An 11,241-nucleotide genomic window follows, 5' to 3' on the forward strand; every position below is an offset into this window, starting at 1 on the left:
GGATTGCAAGCGCCTGGTCAAGAGAACTCAAATGTGAGATTGACAATCAACAGTTGGTATTACAGTAACATCGTACACTTTGGGCTAACAAAATGAGTTCCTTTTGTGGTTCCCCGGCTTATACCTTGCTGACAAGGAGTGGGAGTTGAACTTTGCCATCTTCGCCAACTACGGTCGGCGTTGCAATGGTCGTCATTTGCCAGTATATCTCCTTGTTAGGGGGAGCAAAGCGGAAAGACTCGATCAAGAGTGACAATACGACCTCTGACACGAAAAGTGAGTGATACAGCAAATAGCCGTAGATGGACTTACTCATTTCAAGTTGAGAAAATTTAAAGCCGCTAAGGGGTAATTTGGTCAAGCGATCACGGGGGAAAATCATTCGAGACACACATGCAAGCTCGACCTCCACCCAAAAATGTCATCCTAACAAGACGCGTTTCATGATGTGAGCGGTCAATACAAAATGAAAGCTCGAAAATGGCCCACAGGTGCGAATATACTCCTGGGACATGCGCGTTCGTTACGGACGAAGGAAGAGGAGCAAGCCACCTCTCCGGGATCCATGAAAGCGAATCAGAGCCCCATATTTCTGGGTTCCGATTGGCAGCGATTATCGATATAATGATGTTTGTGTTATTCGGGACCGGAATTTCATGCACGTCCTCTCCGTCGAGACCTCTCAAAGGTTTTGAGAGAGGCATAATGATGTCTTGGCGTGTCCTATTTTACATGAAGGGCCAGAAGAGAGGTTCAACGACAGATTTTAAGGGAACGGAAGGACAGCACATACGTCCTGGAGAGATACGATACCGGAGGATAAAGGCGAAGAGTTTCTCTGCATACAGCATCGAGATATGGGAGTGCAACCAGTTCGTCGTAAGCGAGACTCCCAGTCTTAGAACGGGCTTCTGTGATCTCATGACGTAACTTCTCTTGAATGTGTTGGTGCTGCGCTAGTAAATGCAGCGTGCGGGATATTGCGTTTGAGGTCGTGTCTACTGCAGCAAATGTCAAACCTCTTGTCAGACGGAGTGGGGTCAGGTCATTCAGATGTGGGGCAAAGATGAGGGATTAGTACGCACGCGACTTGCGCAACAAGTTCAGACTCGTCAAGTTTATCTTTTTCTGATGCGTCCATATTAGCTCTCACTTCCATGGAATCAGTCAAAGGATTTAGCAGGTGGAAAAAAAAATAGTGTACTTAGAATGTTCAATATATCCTTTCCTTGCCCGACCTGTCTTTCAACAGCTTCATCCCCGTCCAACAACGCCCTTTTCTTTGACTCGAAAATATTCAAGGAGGTGTTGTAAATGGTATCAACGATGTCGCGCACGTCATGCAAGCTCTTCCACGGAAGGAGATCGACGATGAAGCGGCGCATTTGGGGGGTTCCAACGTTGGCCAACTGCCACCCATACGAACGGATGAATGCGAATTGCAAAAGAGCGGGACTTTAGCGATCATAAATTTAATCAACCACTGGAAAGGATTTGGCGAGGAAACTCACCCTAGCCGTTTTATTGCCGTGCTGTATGAACTATGGGTCGCGTCTTCTGCGAGAGTGTCGAAGGAGTGGCCAAATCCACTCTGACCTATCAACTCAAGCGCCGTTCGAGCCATCCACGGTACAACGTCGATCTAAGTAGAACTATGTCAGAAATCCGAATAAACTTTGGTAACGCCATTTACCTCCTGAGGACCATTGCCGACCTTCGTTGAAATAGAATCTCGAAGCTGAAGAAGAAGATGAGCTCACATTGATAGATCAAAAGTTAAAGGGGTGATACTGACTCTATGAGTCACCTCATAGAAGATGGGCACTGACGAGGCATTCAGAAACATAAGACGCCAAAAGAAATTGAGGATCTTGCTGACCCATCTCGCGCATATGCGCAATAGAAAACACCGGGTTAAGCATTTTCCTTTGTCAGCGATGGTACTCCCCTTCTCAAAAAAAATCAAAAGGGAGCCTTTCAATGTGTTTCACACAAACCTAAAGTCGAGAACAAAGATTTGCCGAAAAGGGTACGATTGCCTCTAGGCAACCGGAGCCACTCAGAAAGGTAAATGGTCAATGGAAGCAGGAAAAAATTACTGAATGAATGCTGATGTTTCTTCGTAGACATATTGATCCTATAGAACGCTAATCGTGAGCAGATAAAAGGCACCAAGAGCACTAACTTGCCTTGACGACGATATGGTGCAAGGCCTTTGGATCGAATACGTATAGCTGGTTTTCCTATATTGTTCGAACAAGGCGTCAGAATGTACCCTGCCCGTATGGAGAGTTAACGGACACCAAAGAGGGCCTTGACCTTAACCACACTTCCATCTAATATACTCGTGTAAAGCTTCCTCAATCAATGCAGAATATAGCACTTACACTTCGCCGCGATATCTTATGGAACTCCCACCCGTGAACGGCGAACAACTGCCGAAAGTTTCCTGCGGTATATATATTCAGACATGGTCCACTTCACGAGGGGCAACGTCAAACCTTTGAAAAACGATGGAGAAGGAGGACCGGGTATGTTATCCAGGGATGTCTTCACCACGTTCTGGCGAAATACACGCCAGCACGCCAAAGATAGACCGTATAGTAGTATCCCTTGAAGGATCAGAGCAAGCATGGTAGGAACTGAGGAGAGAATGGAGACCGTGATGGGGTCAAACCACAGGATCTATATAGCGTCGCACTGTCGCAGCAGCCATATACAGGAAGTTCAAGAAGCACAAGTGACGAGTAGAGCCGATGTCCATCGGGTTGATGACAGAGTGGTGAGTACGTTGAGATGACGGTTATGGGTACGTTGATACAACCCTTGCCACGAACACGGATCAGGATCCATGTCCCCAGATTCACAAATACCGAGACATTATGGCATTCCAGGGCCGAGAAGCAGGCATTGTCAGCAGCAAAAAGTAAGATGATTCGAGAAGCTCCGCGTAGACCTGAGGCGACTGGAAACCACTGGTTGCCTGTAAAATATGTTTCCATGTGTAATCCTCGACGAGACTACAAGCCGATGAATGTGAGTCTGCGAAGGTCTGTCAGGAGGATTAACAATTCGAACCTCAAGAGTTGCAACAGGCGCGGCGAAGCGAGGGAAAAAGAAGCACTGCCAATCAAGAAGCCTTGTTTTCCAGGCAACCGTAATTATATTCAACGATTATCAGGTGACTGTATCGATTCTTGCGTTGCCGAACGGACATTGGCGTAGACAAAATGGGGGAAGCATACCTCGGTCCAATATCGACCCGATGTCGCTCCAGGCATCATTATCAGCACGCACACCACGAAGGGTAATAGAGAGGTTGATTATTCAAGCACGATTTGAAGAGCGGGACGCTTCAAGTAGCTTCAAGTTCGCAATAAGCTTTTTAAGGTCTAAAATAATTGCGAAACAAAGGTACCAGATGACGAACGGCGTACATACGGGAATCGTAGAATGCGGTATTGATGTTCGATCGCGAAGCCAGAGTCCATGATTTTAGGTGGAGAAATGGGCTTGTTGTTTTTCATAGGTGAGGGCGGTATAGTGCAGTACGACGCGGCTGCATCAAATGTCTATGTATGGCTTGCCGTAAACCCTAAAGAGGTACGAAAGCCTCAGTAAAGATTGCATACACCACATGACGCACCAAAAGGTTTCCACCTTTCATCGTCGTGTCGTGTGGGTAGACCTGGTAACGGGTAGACACCCTTTTGAAGCATGTGCTCTTGCGATCAACCGACTTGAATTGAAGTGTTGATGCACTAGACAAGAGGGCTCAGCGAGAGAAGGTGCTCGACTCCGAACTTCCCTCGTTTTGCTTGCAGTGAGGGTGGAGTAGTGCTGCAGAGGTTCCACCTGGGTGGGGAAAGATAAGCAATCTTTATACCTGGGTATGGTCAGGGTGTGTCGCGTCCCATTGATGAATGGTAGTGGGGAGGTCAGGCTGGGGTGAGCATTCCAAACGAGAAACTTGAAAGGCTCAATCGATAGTCACAATCGAAAGCCAACGCATCTGGTCGATGGTGAAATAACGTAGCATTGAACGTCTGAATCAGCCCACAGAAATGAATGGCGCGTCGATGAATCCTTATTCACTCCTAACCCCATATCGCCACGTCATCACCCCCATTTCGCGACTACCTGCAAGAAAGAAGGCACCGCCGTATCTTCCACAGTGCATAGGTTTATGCCCTGTGGCTTGCTCCTGCGGCGTTAGAGTCAGTTGTACTCAAAGAATCGTGACGATCTTACCCACCTTGGGCCAAGGTACGGCGAGCGGACGTCCGATGTGAAGGTTTCCTGCTCTATCCAAGTCTACCGAAGCTCTCTTGGCGTCTACTATGGTTATCAGTTTTGCCCGTCGCGGAAAAGTGCCCCCCCTCTTCATCAGGTACATAGCACGTGCAGGGGCGGGATTGTAGCAATGACCACCGGGAGCAGAGGACCGTCATTGAGGCTGTGAAGTATGATCAGCCACCGTGTAAGAAGGAGTGAAGGGAAGCAGGAGGGTCAAAGGGATGTGTGAGCGGCAACGGGAGGCAATGAGGGTGGGGGGAAGATAGCTCTATCAATGAAAATAAAAGTGTGAAATCGATCCATCATGCGGACGAATGAGAGAAAAGTAAAGAGGGGAATGCAAAGCACAATCTCAGGAATAGAAGAAAACAAACCCGATGTGGATTGAGAGGAACAAAAGGTGTAAGAGGGAACAGAAAAACCGTAGTAGGAGCGGGAAAACCAGAGAACGAAAACTGATGAGGGAGTGAAGATTGTCCGAACATGGCTACTCCATAGATAGGAGAGGGCGCAACACCTAGGATTGAAAAGCGGGGAAAGAAGTGGGGGAACATGTGAAGGCGTGGAAGAAGGGCAAATGGAACATGTGCACAAGGACCGACTGGCGAAGGGGTGGCAGAAGACCAGAGGGGCGGAAAGAAACAGAAAAAAAGGAGGGAAAAGAATGATGTACGAGACGCCCACGGGGGAAAAAAAAAACGTGCACCAGCAAGTCAACCATGGAAAAGGATGATGGTCAAGACTAGAGGTAGCGATGATGTGGCGAACGGGGGAGGATACGGGAAAGAGCACTCATGCCCATGATAACACAGACAATCGGAATGAGGTGTGAGGCCTGTGAGGGGGGACGAGATAGGGGGTAAACCGAGAAAACGTAGCAATCGGTGGATGTCAACAAGAGTTCCGAGCGTGTTTCTGAGTGTATCGGAATACATAAGTACCAAACGAGGATAAAGTAAGCGGGTGAGAACAACTCCGAGTGGAGGAAGACGTACACGTCATATACCTCAGTATTCCCTACACACGATGAAGCGCATCGAGTCCTCCAAATGCTGAAGTGAAGGCATTCTTTGCCTCGGCCATCCGGCATGGTATCACCAGGAGTCTAATGGTATCGGATGTTCCGCAATTGTATCCGCTCGACATCCGAGTAGGGCTGTTGAGAGAGTGGTTAGTCGACGAACAAGGGGAAAATGGGGAAAAGCAATAAAGAGATGCAACGTTGAAGTTTCACTTCCGAAGTGTTGAACGCAAGTTGAACGCGTCGAGTGTTTGGCACAATATTTGGCACGTGCAGCGAGCGCCCATCCTTCCTCCTTTCATTCTGTTCCTTTTTGGTCCAGCCTACTTGATGCTCGTTCCTTTTTGTTATCGAGACCTAGATCGATGAATCGGCCCCCATCGATTCAACTTGAAAGGTGCGAAGCAGAATAGTTAGCGGGAAGAAGGTATTATTTTTGGCCTGTCGCCGTTGAGGACGAGAACTTGAAGCTATATGGGCTACCTCTTGCAATTCTTGTCCCTTTCTCACTGCTCCGCCCAGCTTTCCTTGGCGACGTTTATGAATCAACTTGCATGCTCCTAGCAACCCAAACTTGGCCACGAACCGTCCTACAAACAAAAAATTGATTCCACAAGTCAAATTAGTTCTTGTAGGAGACGGAGGATGCGGAAAGGTTTGCATCCTGTCGCTTTGCTTGACTCGATAAAACAAGTCGTCACTTGTGATCACCTACGTATCTGGAGATTTCCCAGAAGTGGGTACCATTTTTTGACTTGTCTCTCAGTACCCCGCCAATGGCATTGGTTTACCAGGCATACGTTCCCACTGTTTGCGACGTCTGCACGATAGATATCGACGTCGACGGAAAGCAGAGTGAATCCTCGTTGTGGGATACTGCCGGCGGCCAACAAGATTATGCTCGCCTCAGACTTTTAACGTACAACAGCTGTGATGTGGTTATGATTTGCTTTGCTATCGATTCCCCGGTGTCGCTACAAAATGTCAAGAAAATGTGAGTTTTTCTGACTGTACATTCAGCCCTCACTCCCAAATTTGAATTTGCAACAGTGGATCGAAGAAGTACTACATTATTGGTACCGATACTTCTCGTCGGATGTAAAATGGACCTAAGGAGTGATCCTGAATCGATTAATGAGCTTGAGAAGATTAGCAGAACGCATGTTACGCCAGAAGAGGTTTGCTTCTATGATCGTCGCTCTTCTCTTACAATCCCACAACGGCTTTTAGGGCATGTCGGTAGCTCAAAAGATTGGAGCGACGCTTTATCTGGAGACTTCTTCCAGAAGAGGAACTGGTGTTCATGAAGTCTTTGAGCGTGCTGCGCGTAAGGCTTTTCGATACCAAATAGGCAAAGAAAAGACAAAGGCCGTCGGGGAATCTGTACTATTGTATAACAAGCTAGCTATAGGCGCCTTGTGCCCTGACACCTTATTGACCCATTCGCGTATTCGGAAGTCAGTACGTACACATGTTGTCCAAGCTGAACCAATTTACAAACACGTTCTATGCTAGCAAGAGAATAAATCATAGAATCGACGTCCCCAGATACCACCCAAATTAATCTCCGTGTTTGAGTCCTCCATGACATCACTTTACACCCTACTAACGTGAAGTGGAAGTTGAATTTTAATGCCCTCGCCAACCACAGTCGGCGTAGCAACAGTGGTCATTTGCCAGAATATCTCCTTTTTGGAGGGAGCGAAGCGAAAAGACTCGATCAAAAGTGACAGCACGACCTCTAAAGCATAGCAAAAGAAAGTGAAAGGTTATCATGAAAGAAAGATTTGCAACGTCGCTTGGAAGACGTACTGATTTCAATTTGCGAAACTTTGAAGCCGCTATGGGAAACTCGGTCAAGCTACCGTGCAGAAAAACAAACCAAGACGTACATGCAAGCCCGCCCTCCTCCAAGAAACGTCATCCTACACAAGATGACGTCAAAATCAAATAAAACCGGTACAACTCTCGACTCACAAGTGCGAGTAGATGCCTGGGACATGCGCGTCGGAGACAGATGAGGGAAGAGGAGAAAGCCACCGCTCCGGGATCCATTCAAGCGCATCGGGGCCCCAAATGTCCGGGTTCCGGTTAGCCTCGATAATTGATATAAAGAGGTTTGTGTTGTTGGGGACCAATATTTCATAGATCTCCTTTCCGTTGAGACCTCTCAAAGGCTTAGAGAGAGGCAGTATGATGTCCTGCCGCGTCCTATACAAAGACACCGTCAGAAAGACTTGACGACAATGAAAAAACAGAGTGAGGACTCGCGCGCACGTTCTAGTCAGGAATGACACCGGAGGATAGAGACGAAGAGTTTCTCTAACAATCGCTTCAAGAAATGGTAGAGAAATCAGTTCATCGTAAGGGAGGTCTCCATTCTCGGCACGGGCCTCGGTGATTTCACGGCGTAATTTTTCTTGTATTTCTGGGTGCTGCGCTAGTAAATGGAGCGAACGAGATAGTGCGCTCGACGTTGTGTCCACGGCGGCGAATGTCAAGGCCCTAACCAGAATGAAGTGGTTAAAAACAACGGCATTACGACACAGCAGGTAGTACACACGTTATTTGTGCAATAAGTTCATCTTCGTCCAGTTTATCCTCTTCTGATGCGTCCATGTTGGCTCTCACTACAAACGATCAAAGCAAAGAATTTAGGCATGTAACCGGATTGACGTACTCAGCATGCTCATAATGTCCTTACCCTGCCCGATCTGCCTCGCCACGACATCGTTCCCGTCCAACAATGCCTTCTTCTTTGATTCGAAGATTTCTAAGGATGTCTTATGCATCGTATCGACGATGTCGCGCGCGTCGTGTATGGCCTTCCACGGAAGCACGTCGATGATGAAGCGGCGAAATTGTGGGCTACCAATCTTGGTGACATAGTACAAATATTCTTGAACGAACACCATCTTCATGGCAGCCGACCTTGAGGGACTTTCATTCCGTGTTTTTAACTAAGTTTGCAGACGAGCTTACCCTAAACTTTTCATCGCTGCACTGTATGGATTTGGGGTGACGTTTTCTGCAAGAGTGTCAAAGGAGTATCCAAATCCACTCTGGCCTATCAGCTCAAGCGTTGTTCGCCCCATCCACGAAACCATGTCAATCTAAGACGTATTGAATGAGTAGCTGGAGAATATTTCGGTGTTGCGGCGTACCTCTTGGGGACCGTTGCTGACCTTCTTCGCAATGGAGTCCCGAAGCTAAAGCGGAAGATGAGTTCGTTTCAACATATCAATGACCTCATGCTGACTCTATGAGTTACACTGTAGAATACGGGTACTGTGGAAACGTTTGTGAACACATCGGAAAGACACAGCGAATTGACTGACCCATCTCACGGATATTCGCAACAGAAAATACTGGGTTGAACATTTTCCTTTGCCGGCGGTGGTAGTCCCCTTGAATAAATCAAGAGCGCGAATACATAGTGTTCTCGCGTGACATACCTAGGGTAGACATCAACGCTTTACCGAAAAGCAGAAGGTTTCCTCTGAGTGACGGAGGTGGTCAGAGTGGTGATAGAATGGTCATACAAAGGAAAAGATAATTACTGTATGAATGCCGATGTTTCTTCATAGATGTATTGGTCCTGCCGGCCGTGAGTGCAGATAAGTTATCAAGCGGAGTAACTGACCTTGATAACGATGTGGTGCAAAGCCTTTGGATCGAATACGTAGAGCTGGTTTTCCTATATTGTTCGACCAAGTTGTTAGATCGCATTCTTCTGTCAAAAATAGTTGACGCACACCAAAAAGCGCCTTAACCTTGACTACTCCTCCATCTAACACAACCTCGTTCAGTTCTGCAATCGATGTATCATGTAGCACTGACACTTCGCTGCGATGTCCTTGTGGAAGTCCCAACCGTAAATCGTAAAAAGTTGCCGAAAGTTTCCTGTGATAAATGCTCAGGGACGATCCATTCCGCGAGGAGAAATATCACACCTTGGAAGAACGATGGAGAGGGAGGTCCTGGGATGTTATCCAAAGATGTCTTTACGATGTACTGGCGGACTACCCGCCAGAACGCGAAAGATAAGCCGTATAAAAATATCGCTTGAAGAATTAGATAGAGCATGGGGGGCGAAGCACAGATAGAGAAGGGGTGAGAGAGAGCATCTGTTTTGCATATATAGCGTCGCTAATTTGAGACTGGAACCGAGACGATTGCTGGATCACATGTTCATCGGTGGATGACGGAGGGCTGAACAGGTTGCCCAGTTGAGACTATTCGTCAGCTCCCCCAGGTGAGGTAAAAGAATGACTGCCAGATAGGAAGGGACGCAAGGTTGACGTGGGAATCCGTATTTGTCAGGTAGCCATTGTTATATACTCCCGACCAATCCTGCCTGGGAGCTCTACGAAATGGTTATTACGATAATGTATAGGTGAGAGATGTGTCGCGCACAAAGTCCGAAAGGTGCCAGGGCCCAGGTGAACGTCTTTGCCACACTCCGATGCTTATTTTTGTAAGGAAGCATGTTATCGCTCCCAGTAACCGCCCATAGATTATCCGAGTGTTCCCTCAGGTTTTGAGTTACACCGACCTGCTTTTCTCCACTAGTTACTTACGATGGATGATTGCTGGACCTATCTGGACGCCGTTGGATGTTGAGGGAAATGAAGGACTCTGGAAGAGCACGAAGGTGAAAAATTCCGGCGCTTCAGAAGGCGCTTGCCAGTCGCGATCGTCACCACAAGACACTTGCGATCGTCCCCCAATGTCATTTCCCTGAACTCCACCAAGGCTTAATGGAACAGCGGAATATACAGACATTGCACCGAACGACGTCGAGTGTCGATCAGGGGACACGTGTGTGGTCATTGCCTTCCTACGTCTCATTCAAGTTGAATTCCCCCACGACGTCAAACTCCAACATTACCAAAGTCAGGGGTGTGCGAGCGGTTGTGAGGCTTTTCGTGCCTGTTTTTATCTGAGCGGGAAAGGTGGGGCGACGAATAGAACTTCTTGGAAACGGCGTGTGGAGAAAGACAAAGGAGTGGGGTAACACTCGAGCGTTCAAGTAAGAACAGCAATTGTCGTGCTAGTGCATTTGACTCACGTGACAGGGAAATCAGTGTCACGTTTCAAAGTTGTCAGGCAACACAAACAGCTGCCGCCCACATACCCTCGGCATCCTCAACGCTGAGGAGATTTGAAATTAGCATGGGCCGGGGTGGTCACTTTTGAGGGGAAGGGGCGTCCGCTGCCAGTCTCTGGTACCTCACTTTATTGGAACTGGCGCTTAGATCCAATTCACCAAGAGTCTAAAAGTGGTGTTGCACAATCCTTGGTAAGTGTGATGACCAGTGACATGCCGTGACATAGCGTCACAGGGCCAATTTCTTGAGACATGGACTTTGTACCTTCCACAACACCAATTCAATATATTTTTTGCACTGGGTTTGAGGGAATGATGTGATTGAATCCACTGAGAGAGTTTTCCATGTAGAAATTTTATTTATTGCTCCAAAAATGCGAAATCAGCTTGTTTTCCCTGCCAAATTTGGCACTCTGGAGAGATTGGACTATAGCTTTCCAACCACAACACGTATGAGCATGGTTTGTAGGAGGATATTACTTAGAATTTGAATTCTAATCGATCTACGGATTCAGAATTTTTATTTGTGGCCCCTATGTCGAGATCACCCCTAAGAATGGGCACTTTAACATAGTTATGAGGTAGTAATTAAAATTCTGGACCCGTAGGATTGAAGCCACATATTAATCGGTTATTTAGTCTCTGCAATTCTAAGCCAAAATCCTATCCATTGTGAAGCTGATAGCTCGAGTAGGCAACATTGGGCTAATAGGTGCTGCATAGCCACCAAAATCAGACACATTGTAGATTTTTATACATTTGAATAGAGAATATCTATGCAATTCTGGCGCATTTTTTTTCTTGTAAATCGCTG

General features: G+C 47.2%; 2 protein-coding genes across 2 annotated transcripts; both read right to left on the bottom strand.

Annotated features, from left to right (window-relative positions):
• Positions 1 to 118: 118 nt before the first annotated feature.
• On the bottom strand, positions 119 to 2,634 carry LACBIDRAFT_314446 (uncharacterized protein; the record flags this gene model as incomplete). Its single annotated transcript, XM_001889027.1, has 15 exons — positions 119 to 264; positions 313 to 341; positions 394 to 426; positions 490 to 723; positions 794 to 1,021; positions 1,086 to 1,152; positions 1,205 to 1,455; positions 1,512 to 1,642; positions 1,694 to 1,738; positions 1,796 to 1,824; positions 1,880 to 1,926; positions 2,100 to 2,137; positions 2,190 to 2,243; positions 2,388 to 2,449; positions 2,502 to 2,634. 15 exons carry the CDS (start codon positions 2,632 to 2,634, stop codon positions 119 to 121), a joined length of 1,527 nt encoding a protein of 508 aa, XP_001889062.1.
• Positions 2,635 to 6,912: 4,278 nt separating this feature from the next.
• Positions 6,913 to 9,403, bottom strand: LACBIDRAFT_314448 (uncharacterized protein; the record flags this gene model as incomplete). The annotated part of the gene is made up of 16 exons (XM_001889028.1): positions 6,913 to 7,058; positions 7,130 to 7,158; positions 7,210 to 7,242; positions 7,295 to 7,822; positions 7,881 to 7,947; positions 7,998 to 8,248; positions 8,300 to 8,430; positions 8,482 to 8,526; positions 8,577 to 8,605; positions 8,656 to 8,724; positions 8,773 to 8,816; positions 8,878 to 8,915; positions 8,961 to 9,014; positions 9,073 to 9,107; positions 9,158 to 9,220; positions 9,271 to 9,403. The coding sequence occupies 16 exons, from the start codon at positions 9,401 to 9,403 to the stop codon at positions 6,913 to 6,915; spliced, it is 1,695 nt and encodes a 564-aa protein (XP_001889063.1).
• Positions 9,404 to 11,241: the final 1,838 nt, after the last annotated feature.

This window comes from Laccaria bicolor, genomic scaffold (genome assembly GCF_000143565.1).
Source record: "Laccaria bicolor S238N-H82 LACBIscaffold_61 genomic scaffold, whole genome shotgun sequence".
Classification (NCBI taxonomy): domain Eukaryota; kingdom Fungi; phylum Basidiomycota; class Agaricomycetes; order Agaricales; family Hydnangiaceae; genus Laccaria; species Laccaria bicolor.